This window comes from Egretta garzetta, unplaced genomic scaffold (assembly GCF_000687185.1).
Source record: "Egretta garzetta isolate BGI_Z169 unplaced genomic scaffold, ASM68718v1 scaffold779, whole genome shotgun sequence".
Taxonomy (NCBI): Eukaryota; Metazoa; Chordata; class Aves; order Pelecaniformes; family Ardeidae; genus Egretta; species Egretta garzetta.
The window spans coordinates 692,873-706,600 of NW_009260792.1; the positions used below are offsets into that span (position 1 = coordinate 692,873).

General features: G+C 41.4%; 1 protein-coding gene across 3 annotated transcripts in view; it reads right to left on the minus strand.

The window, feature by feature from the left end:
* Nucleotides 1-10,578, minus strand: part of MTRF1 (mitochondrial translation release factor 1) — a 13,497-nt gene extending 2,919 nt beyond the window's left edge. For 2 of the 3 annotated variants that reach the window (XM_035902105.1, XM_035902104.1), the window contains exons 1-8: nt 10,412-10,578; nt 9,772-10,230; nt 6,414-6,505; nt 5,419-5,566; nt 5,146-5,253; nt 4,882-5,054; nt 3,580-3,697; nt 2,245-2,381 (exon numbers count right to left, since the gene is read on the minus strand). In XM_035902105.1, coding sequence (XP_035757998.1) covers nt 2,245-2,381; nt 3,580-3,697; nt 4,882-5,054; nt 5,146-5,253; nt 5,419-5,566; nt 6,414-6,505; nt 9,772-10,230; nt 10,412-10,433 — 1,257 coding nt within the window. In that variant the 5' untranslated portion in view covers nt 10,434-10,578. The remainder of the gene's footprint in view (nt 1-2,244; nt 2,382-3,579; nt 3,698-4,881; nt 5,055-5,145; nt 5,254-5,418; nt 5,567-6,413; nt 6,506-9,771; nt 10,231-10,411) is intronic. The other variant, XM_009646713.2, reaches the window with a different exon arrangement.
* Between the last annotated feature and the right edge of the window lie 3,150 nt (nt 10,579-13,728).

Genomic DNA, 13,728 nt, shown 5'->3' on the forward strand with positions numbered 1-13,728 from the left:
AGTACTCCAGGTGAGGCCTCACCAGAGCAGAGTAGAGGGGCAGAATCACCTGCCTCGACCTGCTGGCCACGCTTCTTTTGATGCAGCCTAGAGTACGGTTGGCCTTCTGGGCTGCCAGCGCACATTGCTGGCTCATGTCCAGCTTTTTGTCCAGCAGTACCCCCAAGTCCCTCTCGGCAGGGATGTTCTCAATCCTTTCTTCCCCCAGCCTGTATTGATACCGAGGGTTACCCCGACCCAGGGGCATGACCTTGCACTTGGCCTTGTTGAACCTCATGAGGGTCACACAGGCCCACCTCTCTAGCCTGTCCAGGTATATGTCTATAAGTGTCCTTAGTTCAAAAATGTGTCTTTTTGGGGGGGGTTGTAAAATAATGAGAGTAGGCACCATTAATAACAGAAGCAGCCCAGTCAACATGTGGTAAAGCAGTTCCACTAATGTTTGGCTGGCAGAAAGTAGCCCTGAAAGAGAAGTAAACTGAGAATATGAAGAGTAGTCCTCTAGTGGCAAACCACAAGAGTGCAAAAAATTCTAAGTTTTAAAACATAACTCCAAATGTAGCATTGTTGTGTGGTTAAACTCCTTATTGAAATGCAGAATCAAATGCTAAAAACAGCTTCAAGAAATGGGTGTCAGCTTCCCCGGGCTTTTTTTTTTAATTTCCTCTGCAGCCACATGTATATTTCAAAACAAGGAATTTGTTGAATATGTTCTGAAACATTAGGAAAGGTAATTTACTTTTGCCTGGTTTTCTGTAGTATTCATGTAAACGTACATCTAATTCCTTTATGCAGCTTTGAAGGCTCTCAAGCTGAAATTAGTAACGGAAGATAAATGGCTCGCCGCTTACAATGACTGGGTTAATAAACTGCAGGAACAATACACTTAAATGCAACCTGAAATTTGTGATTAAATAGCTAAGCTGGAAACTTTGGAGTACTGAATAATTCTGTAATTCTGAAGTATTATTATTCCTGTTGATCACTGTTGAAGTTTGCACCACAAATGGGAAAAACTCAAAGAATGAGAAAAGAATGATTACATGTTTCAAGAGAAAAAGCACACTTCACAGCATAACTTGAGGATGGAAGCTGTTTCTTCTTTAAAAGGTTACCTAAACCGTATCAGATAAACTGTTACCTAACTGCAGAGTGGCAGGATTGTTTTTATACTTCTTTCTTTCAGAAGCTCTGTATGATCTTAGAATCATAGCATAGAATCATAGAATCGTTTACGTTGGAAAAGACCTTTAAGAACATCAAGTCCAATCGCTAACCTAACACTGCCATTCCACCACTAAACCATGGACCTAAGCACCTCGTCTACCCATCTTTTAAATACCTCCAGGGATGGGGACTTGACCACTTCCCTGGGCAGCCCCTTCCAATGCTTGGCAACACTTTCAGTGAAGAAATTTTTCCCAGTGTCCAACCTAAACCTGTCCTCTTCTCCAGGCTGAACACCCCCAGTTCCCTCAGCCGCTCCTCATCAGACTTGTGCTCCAGACCCCTCACCAGCTTTGTTGCCCTTCTCTGGACATGTTCCAGCAATGCAACATCTTTCTTGTAGTGAGGGGCCCAAAACTGAACACAGTATTCAAGGTGCAGCCTCACCAGTGTGGAGTATAGGGGGGTGATCACTTCCCTACTCCACTGCTGGCCACACTATTTCTGATACTAGCCAAGATGCCATTGGCCTTCTTGGCCACCTGGACACACTGCTGGCTCATATTCAGCCGGCTGTCAACCAGTATCCCCAGGTCTTTTTCCACCATGCAGCTTTCCAGCCACTCTTCCCCAGGCCTGTAGCATTGCATGGGGTTGTTATCTTACAAATACTCTGGTTTAGAAACAGGCTAAAATACAACTTCGAGAACTTCTGATCCTAGTTTTCATAGAAAACACTTTTTACTGATGCTCTGTTTGAGTCACTCTGGCCCTACTAGGGGGATTCAATACGTGATGTTGAGTGCTGCCTTTTGGATAATTCCAGGTAGTCTTTTGACTCTTTTCTTTCCAGCTACAGTTGATGTCTCTTTTTCACTGCCTGAGAAGTCTACTCTAGCATTGAACTGGGATAAGTAAAAACCAAGATCTACCATTTCAAAATATAAGATTCTCCTTTGTAAGCACACCTGATTAGACACACACCACTCACTTGCTCCGTCACTGTCACTCAAAAAGATCAGAAACAAACCTGCAACACAGCACCCTCTCCAAATTTCAGCAATCCCATGCTCTCACCTGTAGTCTTCTGGCACTCTGCTCTTGACTTAGTTGTTTTTCAGTGATCTGCTGGTACAGCTTAGCTCTCAGTGTCCGCAGAGCTATTTCCTTGTTCAGCTGCTGTGATCGCTCCTGCTGGCACTCAACTGCTAGTCCTTCACAGAGGGATTCAAGAGAGCTCAGATCAAAAGCCCATTATAACAAAGAACAAAGAAGCTAAATTAATTCGAACACATTAGGCAAATGAAACCTTCTAGAGTGCTAGTTCGTGGGGCCTTTCAGCTGTAGGATAAAAAGTCATTTAAACACACTGGCCAGAACCATTAGTATGTTTTTAAAATCTTCACATCTGCGCCAGTGGCTTTGTTCGGTGGTACAGAAAAGTCAGGGATATTTTAAAATTTCACGAAGCAAACAAGTTTCTGACATTGCCTCCAGAAAATGGATTCACTCCAATTAGCTACCACATGTTAAAAATGTAATGTGCGCAGTCTGCAGAAGCATGTTTAAAACAGTGTAACACAAGTTTTTAAAGTCTTAGTCTAGATAATCTCATTGAGACTGGAAAATTCATTATTCTAGCAGAGAAGGGTGTCTAAATACTGGAGAGTCTTGAACTTAATTATGAATAATTAAGTGAAGTAAAATAAGGGTCTTTAAAAGAAATTTAGTATTTATTTTTACTTCTCATTTGATTTCTGAAATAAAAAGGCATACAGGAAACGGCTGTTTTCAGGTCACTACTAGAATTTCCTGTGCTTAAAGAGATTCTACGTCTGGACAGATAGAAGCCCACTGAATTTCAAGAAAAACAAATCCTGACGAAGACAGAGTGGTCCAGTATATACACTACCTTCCCATCAATATATATTTTCTTTCCTGTTAAACATATGATAGCAATATCTAGTCCTGAATTAAAATCTTCAAGACTCCTTTTTTCTCAGTCTTGGAACTACGCAGGTTCCAGCTAGGCAAAGCGCACCTTCGGTTGCCAATGGCCACTATTGCCAAAGGTAGAGAGCACACAGCAAGAATTATTTACATCTTCCATCCCATCCTGTCACCCTCCAGTTGCTCTTTCATCCTTCAAAGTCAGTGTATCCATTAAACACTCCCTCTGAAGACAAAACTGGCATAATAGCAACATGCTGGCCATTGTGCCACTGGTACCTATCCCCTTTCTCACACGTTGCCTTGCTAGGGGCAGAACAAGAACGGGTGGGCTCCTTTTTTTGGTATAAGGCCCAACCCTACAAATTCACTCTAAGAGACAACTTGCAGGACCGCAAGCTTTCTCTTCAGGACACAGATTTAGGGTGATTAGAAGTATGAAATACAAGCAGACTTACTTACCTGTGGGAAGGTGTACAATTCTCACAGCGCTATCAGTTTTGTTAACGTGTTGCCCTCCTGCTCCTTTGGCCCTGAATGTATCTATACGCAAATCTTTGGGATCCACTTTAACATCAATCTAGGATCAAAGAAAATTACTACTTTCTGCTAATTCGAAAAATATTTTGAATGTCAGTGATACTCCGTGTAAAAAAAAAAAACCACTTCTCAAAAAATTGCTCCTTTATAGCTGTTCCTGAGTAATAGCTATAATTATTATACTTTAAAAAAATGCAACGTCAAATACCTCTGCAAAGCAAGTGATGCTTTAAATATTTCACTTATTTTTTTCAAACTCTTGCCCCAGGTCCTTCACAAAGCAAGGTGGTGTGTGTGAAACAAAACAAAATCAACAACTTTTTGTAAAATCACTAGCTTTGGCAGGGAGACTAAGAAATAAGCAAATAATCAAAAACTACTTCTAAACAGCAGTGCAAGGATCTTGTTCATGAGCGAAGCCTGAATGATTCTTACAACAGTGCTTAAAAACAGCTAACTGAGGAAAAACTGGGTGTACCCAGATCCAAGTAAGGATTGCAGCACTGGAAATAACGAGCTCATGATGACCTGGACCATAGTTCAAGCTCAGTGGATGGGAAAGGAACATTCAGATCTGATCAATGTTGCAAGGAAAGCATTACAAGGAAGCAGGAGAACTTGCAGAGGAAGCCTACAGGATCTGGTTTGGGGGGTTTTGTGTGTAAATTGCTGGTTTAAGGGAGAACTGTCGGCATCAGTGAGATCTCAGGAAGACTAGCCAACACACTTGCTCATTCAAATTCAAAGCAGACTGCCCTTGATTTAACAGGGAAGGACACCAATAATTTAAATGAAACAAAAAAAAAATGAAAAGGACCTGCATAATCACATTACTATGCAACCTGAGTATTTTCTTGCATATATTCCCTGTCTTAATACATGACATAATTTAAAATGGGCGTACTCATAGCAGTCAGCTTTGTGTTGGGGCTGGAATACTCATTGAAACGATCATTGATTTACATGCCATTTCAGGCAATAGCAACTCTCCGCACAGTTGCTTCTGACGACCCATTTAAACCCGAAATGCACAGAGCCAAGGACTATCACCTTCCAGAGTCAGCGAGCTTGTGGTTCACTTGCCGGGACTTGCACAAAGCACTTAGGTATCAATAAAATCCCAGAATGGTAACAGTAACGTGGTTTTAAATAACACCTACTCCAATGCCAAAATGGGTGAGCAGGGATACACCGCCTTACCACCCTGATTAACAGTTAGTTTACCTCCTCTGGCTGAGGGAGGACAATAACTGACATTGTCCCCGTGTGAATACGCTGCATTCTTGACGATAGGCCTGTCTCAGGGATTCGCTGGACTCGATGAGTCCCTCCTTCATATTTCAGATGCCTGTAGACATCATCTCCTGAAATATGAGCAGCGGCATGATGCAACCCACCTAGAAAGACAAATAATGTGCGACAAATATAGCACAGAAACACTGCTTTTAATTTCACTGTCTTGGTGGAATGTCTGAGGAACTACTATACCTATCTCAGCCGGCGTATAGTTCACAATGTCAAAGGTCCAGCGTTTATAGTCTGCATAGTTCTGGTACATCTCAAACATTTCTTTAGTGAACTGTTGGCAGATGTCTCCTAAAAATATAAAGGCGCTACAACATAAATAGCAGTTCACAAAATGGCAGCCACCAGTTTTTAGATTTAGCTGCAACTCTAACCACAGTCATTAGACAGCTTAATACTCTTCTTTAGAAAGTACTACTTTATACCATTAAAATATAAAAAGGCATTAAAAACAACCCGTAAGAGGTTTAATAAAGTTGGATGGAGGTTTGAAGTAATCTTTACTGTGGGGACTTTGCTGACCTCCAGTTGTTCTGCCAGCTGTCACTTCTAATATGGCATGACTTCTATCATGTTTTTCCTTTGGCACTAGAAGCTGGAAAAGCTGAAAAGGGAAAAAAAAAAAAAAAAAAAAAAAGAATGTCATTATCTCCTTCATGACTGTGTATCTCCTCTTAATCGAATTTACAGCCAGCCTTCACAATTGCCACAGCTTGAGCACATGCAACCACTGATTTCTTTTGCCAAACTAGTAAGTAGGACTAAAAACTGTCCAATGGCCATTGCAGCTCAGTGCAGTCAGTGTGGAAATGGGATATGCTGGTGCATACACAGGAAAGCTAGCTGAAAATTTGATCCTGCGAAGTCGGGTGCCAGGTCACCCACTCCAGCCCCAACTACCTATGAACACAAAGTTATTAGCTATAACCCAGCCAATCTTTACATTAATCTTATTTTTCAGAAAGTCCCATTTCATATTATTTCAATCTGAACATAGAAATGAGCCCAAACATAAAGCTCTCCACTGAATCATCTCAGCTCCTCTGCTTATAATTGATTTCCCCACTCACGGGGTGCTGTCAGCTGAAGAGAAAATGAAAGGCTACAAGTTCCAAACAGAAATCTTTCAAGAATGCATGCTCCGCTGCCACAAACAGTTACTAGGATGTCATGTCAGGTCTCAATAGGACAAATTCACCATTTTTTAATCCCCTTCAGCATCTGCAGACAGACAAGCAAGCAAGCAAAGATGACTAAAATAATAAGCTTCTAAGACACAATTGTCCGTAAGAAGCTTACTAATAATTAATGTTGCCACTTCTCCGGAAGAATACAGAAGCTGGACTTCTGTTTCATTAAATGCCAGTGTCAGTGTCTATTGGTAAGATCACAAAGGAACATTCTTCTGACATCTTTATTTAGAAAGCTGTATGCTTTTACCTCAGGCTCACCTTTCTGCACAACATGTTGATTTTTTTATCCAGGGTTTCCTTCTCTTCTACGGCAAGCTCTAGAAGTTGTTTCTCATCTCTGCTGTCTAGCTCTGAATGCCAACAACAGGAGTAGACGTTAATCAATCTCACCTAGCTTAGAGCAAATTGTAATATAGCTGTCCAAAGACATGCACTGCAGCACATACAAGCTCACAGTTGCATTTTGCCAGCATGAAATACCAAATAAGAGCAGCCCAAGCCAGAACGCATATTGTTAACTAAATGATCATATTTTTCAGGGGTGCTGGAAGGAGTAGCAGGTATCTTACCTCTCAGTCTCCAGCTTATGGCTCAAAGTCTGCATCAAGCAGATGCCAGTCCCACCTGACAGTTACTCACTCTCAGTTAGGCTGACGGTTATGTCACACAGATTGACAGTCCAGGGGTAAATCCACAAATGGATTTGACAAAATACATCAAAAACAAGCCTGGAGACAAGAAGTGCCTCAGTTTCCCTTATTACAATTTTTCACGCAATGAAATTTTTGGTTCTAGACTTGTCCAGAAACACCCATATGTGGGACATCTGAAGAATCAAGGCCACTTAGTGAACAATCCAGACCGAATGCACCTGTTGTGTTTGTGAGCAGTAAGCCTCAAGGACATTGTGGGAGCTGCCTGCAGTCAAATAATGATGAGAACAACCTTGAGAAGAAGAAGAAAAGTTGGTGTACGTGACTGAGATCAGAAAGCAAAGCAGGACGGCAGGTGGAGAGGACTGTGCGCGTGGACAAGAGACTTTAACGAATCATGTCGTAGCTAAGAGCGCGTGTACAGATATAGTTAACCAATTAGTTAGGAGCTTGTGCATGATAGGGAAATAGAAGAGCTATATTAACCGGGATGTATCAACAATAAATTGGCATTTTCTTGATCACATTGATCGTGTGCAGTGTCCGTGACTTCCGCGTCAACACCCATATATTCAACATTTTTTAGCCAACTCATTAAGGGGAGCATTACAAATATAGGTATGATGATAATAATGAGGTTTCTAACCCTCTGTCTCCTGCTGTTCAAGAAATGAGTGAGATGTAGGAGTTACGGGTGCAAGTCATCAGGATGTGGGAGACCTCACTTCAACCCTTTGCTTTTGCTTAAGGAGATTCCCTTTCCCTCTCCTCAGAACATGAGACCACAATCCGCAGTACCATGTCCAGTTTTGAGCTCCCCAGTACAAGGCAGGCATAGAAATACTGAAGTGAGCCTAGTTCAGAACCACCAAGATGGTCAAGGGCTGGAGCAAAGGACACATGAGAAGAGGCTGGGAAAACTGTGTTTGTTCAGCCTTAAGAAAAGCAGGTGGAGGGGAGGTTTTATTGTCGTGTACTTCTGCCTAACAGAAAGACACTGAAAAGATGGAGGCAGACTCTGTGTATCATGATAAAAGAAGACATAAGCTGGAATACGGGAAAAGATGTCAGATCAACACTTGAACCTGGCATCCCCTGTACAGAAGGCAAGAACTGTATAAATTTCCCTGCCAGTATGTCACAACTCCAACCCAAAACTGGTACTGAATCAAAGGCTGCTAGCTGGTCCAAAAAGCATCATTATTGATCAGTGAGACAAACAGTACCAAGTGAAATACTGTCAGCAGAGATGAAAAGAATGGTCTGGTGGTGACCAGCAAGCTTAAAGTTCAAATGATTGGTGTCCCATTCCGACCTCCCTGCAAACCTGACCTTTAAGAATTCACTTAAGCTACCCCGTGACTCACATCACCAGTGGCAAACCAGGAAATAATATTTTTCTGCTTCACTAAGTGTTGGAAGTATAAAATCTTATAGCAATTGTGAGGAACTCAGGTGCTATAAAGAAGAGGGTCAGTTAGGGAGCTAAATGGAAAACAAAGAGCAGACAAATGAAGGGAACATTTGTTTTAATTTGGGTCCATAATAAACAGTACAGATAGATAGAATAATTTGGCTCCATTTAATTAACTTCTTGGCTGTAATTTTCTTTTCCCTTCTTTCAGCTAGAACTCACTCCATTCATCCACATCATAATTTGTGGAACTAGAAAAATTCTTCATTATATTTACTTGATCCAAAAATAGCCTTTTAAAGTTGAAGTATGAACTTTCCAGTGTTTTCTTAACACTTCCTAATTCTTCCAAGAACATTTCTTTTTTAGAGTTAAATTTTTGTCCCTCCTCATCTTCACTCCTTTTCCTCTTTGTCCAGTGAAGAGAACTTGACAGGGTTGGGAATTAAAACATTTTCAGTAACTGCCATTTTTTCCAAAAGCACAAACATCTATTTATTTCTAAAACTAAAGAATACAAATGTTTTCTACCTTTCTAAACAAGTTGCATTTTTACCAGCTTTACTTCAATATGGCTTTTACCACTTTGTCAACACGCCTTGGTTCTCTCTCTGAAAAGCACTGTGAACTTTCATCCTCCTCCATTTAAACCCCTGGCTTCCCATTTCTCCTGTCCTTTGTTTTTCCCTTGCTTCACTTCTTTAATGTAAGCAAGCCCCTCTCCAGGCCAATGTTCCCCTCTCTTGGCTTAACACCTATCCGTGTAGCAGAATGGAAGACATTTTTTCTTTCCTACTGTGTGCACCTCCTCACGCTTCTAACAATATTTTTTCCTCAAAATGTTGCACCGTTACTTATTTTGTAAATTCTTTTACTCCCTGTGTATTTTCTTATTCCTGAACGGTATCAAAGACAGCGACAATTTTTAATTCCTTTTTTACACCAACTTCTACTGCAGCAGCATACTGAAAAGCAGCAGCTTCTTAGACAACCATTGATTTTTATTCCTTGAAGGACTCCTCAAATATTTTCAAAGAAATATTAGGTTTTGCTATTTAAATTGGAAGCTGACAATTCAGGGCCTAATGAAAAGTTCATATAATTTCATGTGATGAAAGTTCATGTAAACTGGCTAGATGGAATCCCATTTTAAATAACACGAGCGAAGTCTGCATCTATCAAATGTTATTAGGCTCGCTAATTTTTTTCCTTTGGTTCACACTGCTCTCGGTTCTATCAAAAAACAACCTTAAACCAAACATTTCCAAACTGTTTCCGCAAAACGGATAGCCTTGAGATTCCAAACAATCCCAGCTCTCCCAAGCTGGCTGTATTAAGACCTGAAACTGAAGTGAGGTGAGATGGAAAATGGAAGGATGTGGCTGGATGCAGAAAGGCCTAGCAGCACGTAAGCTCCCAGCAGAAGGAAGGACCGGAGCGTGTTCCAGGGCTGGCTTAAATTATTTCAAAGCTTTCCTCAAAGGCTGGGCAATGAAGTTTATCGCAAGCAAAGCTACTGTTTTGAAACAAGTAGATGTGTTCTCCTTACCTTTGCACATAGCTTCTAACTCCTGAACTTCTCTTTCAGCCTTTTTGATTTCTTGAAATGCAGCTGCAATGGGGGACAGATTGGCACATCTTCTCTTCAGGGTTCTTTGCTCAAAGTCACTTACTGAGTCAGCATTTAACAGATGACTAACCTGCTGGTATTCCTTGCTTAGAGTCTCCAAGTACTTCTGCACAGTCTCATGCTTCCACAATGCTTGAGAATCCTGATGTTTTTTCCTATGCCGACTGTTAAGAGACAGAGTGAATCCAGCTGTGTCCAGTAAAGATTTTGGCCTCCAAAATCCACAGTTGTGACGTCCCACCATATAACCTATCTCCTTTGCAACATGAGGGAGAAGACAGCTGTGAAGTTGTCTGTGACAGTAGCAATTGGCAAGCAGGCTCTTGAAAAGACAGACGCTTTGGAAAGGTTTCATTTTGTTTCTTATTTTTCCACCACCTGAAATTAAAAAGAGACAGTACACGGACCAGTGTTACTATCTAGAAAAAGAGGGCATTCTATTAAAAAAAAAAACCCAACAAACAAACCGAAACAAACACAAGAACTGTATCAAGCCCAAATCCTGTCCTTGATTACACCAACACAAATGCAACTGTCATGGACAAAACTCCTGGTTTACCTGGTTTAAACCAGAGACTCATATCAGCACCATTGTACTGACTGAGGGTTGGAAAAGGTCTCCGCCCTCACCTCCTTAAACAGTTTATTTCTGCTGTGGAAAAGCTACTGTAGATGCAGCTTTAAAGGCAACAGCTTCATTTTGCTGTACGTCTCACTGGAAAAACCCAACCATTTCATGCCTTGCTGGGGGAAGAAAAATGTTGCCAAGAGAAGACAAATCTATATTAGAGGTGCAGAATTCTATACAAAGAATGTATGAAACGTCCAGAAGTATGTGCAAAACTATACCCACTACCACAAGAGGATATAACTTTGGCAGGAGGACATTAGTAACATCGAGCTGACCTTGTGACAGGTTAGTCAATGGGACTATAATACACTTGCAACAAATTACTCGCCCATGTACGTACTATGTAAGACATGGGTGCAGTGCTTTATGTCCCCTGTATGTCCTTCCCACAATATACTTACATGTAAGTATTATAAACATTTTCTATCCGAAAAGTGAGGAAGAAGCTGGTACTCTGAAATACAACCCCTGTATTTTTCTGAGACGCTTGGCTTACAGTTTTGCAGGACACAGGCTGCTCTTAGCATCACTGTTGCTCTAGGGAAGCCTTTTCCTCTTCATTTTATATCACCAACATTGCAAACGATGCTACAAATTCTTACCGTGCTCTGAAAATTTATACTGGAGTGCAAGAGTCTACCAAGAGGACTAAATTGAAATAATTCATATTCTAGGACTACTCAGAAAAGGTTTCACAAATAAAGAAGCACTTTAATACCTCTGCTGGCACCACAGTCCCATCTGTCTACTGATTTTTACAAAAAAGTGGATTCAGAGAAAATGAGAGCATGAAACTTTTGCAACAGGATCTCCTTGAAACATACACTTCAGTTTTCTGACACAATTATTTTTTACTCACTGTTGACAAGACCTTCTGTGCATCTTCAGGCATTTTATTAACAAACTACTGTGACATTCTAACTACCTACCTGACCCATTAGCCTCACCTATTTACTTTCATCCGTTTGTCCACCGTGAAGAAAGAGCAATATGTAGTAAAAACAGAAGTACTGTGTCTTGCTTGCCTGGATGTCTGGTTTGCTACCTACAGAAGGAGGGCAGGACCTTTATTGTACTTCTGCACCTTCCCAGATTCCCCAGCCTGCAGGTGCTATTGAACCCACAGCAGCGACTTCAGGAGTGCTCTAATTTACAGAAAGCCAACAATACTCCCCATGGATTGTTCTAGTGACAAAAACCAGCTTTAGCACAGGGATCATGTTCCCTTCACCAGGAACGCAGCAAAAGGCACAAACCAGGCTCACCACCTACAGTCGTGGACATAGCTGCTCAGGGGCATGCCTAGACCCAGCTCCAAAAGACCTCATTCTGCTGCTGGTACTGGAGTTGCTCCAGGCCCACACAGCCTATCATCGTTTGGTCAAGTGCTAACCATCATTAACTCATTTTTAAAATATTAATGTTATATTTTATTTAAATTAATTAATTAAATAGATTAATCATAACCATCCAGCTCATTTTTTACTGGTGTAGTTAAGAAGCGATGTACTCAAATAATAGCAGATTTGTACTACAGTTCTGCCTGAGTCCTCAAAAATAAAATTATTGATTTTAAATGCCTAAAAAACCTACGTAATGGCACAATTCAGACCTTCAAGGAAGTCAGAAATTTCAAAATAACTTTGCTATGTTAAATAAAAAAGGTATCTCCTTTTCAGAGAGATGTTGCTGCATTATATTCGTGCAGAAATAAGCACACACAAAACTTCTACAGAGCTATGAGCAGTAGGTGACCTATTAACTGCTTTCTAAACCAGATTTTAATAACTTTTTAATGCGACAAAATTACCTCATGCACATCACAAATCAAAACCAGCATGCAAAAGTGACAACTGTAATTGTCTTACTAAAATAATGAAATAATAAAGTAGTTTAAAAAGCTAATTTCCAGTCAAGAAACAGTTATCCATGCTGTGACCTCTTTAAGAGGTTTTAAAAATAATGTCTAGCAATCAAAGATGCTATTAACCCCACACAACTGAATTCAGACGCATAAGAATATGCAGGCATAGGGAAGGAGCGTGCATTTCAATGCATGCTGTAACAGGAACAGCTCAAAGCTGGGCCTCCGAGGCTGCTTGTAATACACTGCTGCCTCCCACCGCAGCTACCCCGAGCAAACCCCCCGAACGCCACGCACGGAGACCCCCTGGCAGTCCTCCCCCAGTGCAAGGGTTAGGGGCTGATGGGGAAGGCCGGGCTGCAGAGCAGGCAGAGCAGGCAGGAGCAGGCAGGAGCAGGCAGGAGCAGGCAGCATTACGACTTGCTTTCCTTCTGGGGATGGAGGAGCTTGCCCATGCTGGAAGTTTGGCACCTGGGTCCTGCCTCGAAACACAAGGCCATGGCAGACGGGAAGTAGAGCGGAAAAACTCCCAGTCCCAGCATGCCTGCTGAAAAACACGTCTCCCGGCGTGCTTTGGCTCAGGCCCGCATGGCCGGCTAGCCCTCGGCCGCACGGCTAGCCCACAGAGGCATGGCTAGCCCACGGAGGCACGGGGTGCCGGCACCAGAGGCCGGCGAGCATCGCTTCAGCAACGCTACCCGTTTGTGAACCCTTCACTTCCTGCAAAACACAAGCCCCGCAATAAAAAATGGGGAACGTGACCTTAAAAAGAGGTCTCCGTTTTCGGTGTCTTCCTTACAGCTGCAGCGCACTCTGGCTCCGGCAGCACTCTGGGAGAAAGGGCAAGAGTAACAACAAGTGGGAATATTCAATTCTGTTTCCAACTTCCGAGCTGTCACATCACACACGCTTTTCCATGTATTTTCCCAAAACATGGGCTGAAAATACATGTCGTTTCAAATCTGTTTATTCAAAGGTTAATTTCGGAGAAGTTTGCATAAAACAACATTAAGTTCCACTTTATGTCAAAGCTGACTATTCAATGATATTTAAAATGAATTATTACTATGCTACTGAAGACAAACATCAGTTATAAAATATTAATAAACATAACCATTCACATTATCATTACACTAATAGGCTGCGGCTTCCTAAAAAGGTATGTTTTAAAACATACTGTGTTTGTGAACATTTGAATAGCTAATATTAAACAGATTATACAACTACCTCCCTAATTATATGTGCATTTTAAAAAGACTTAAGTAACATTGGGGTTTTTTATACCCATAATCACCCAAAGATTCAATTTACTTACTCGTTGCTATATATGCTATAGGAGGGAAATGTATTCAGACATCTAAAATGAAAAATTCTGCTGCCC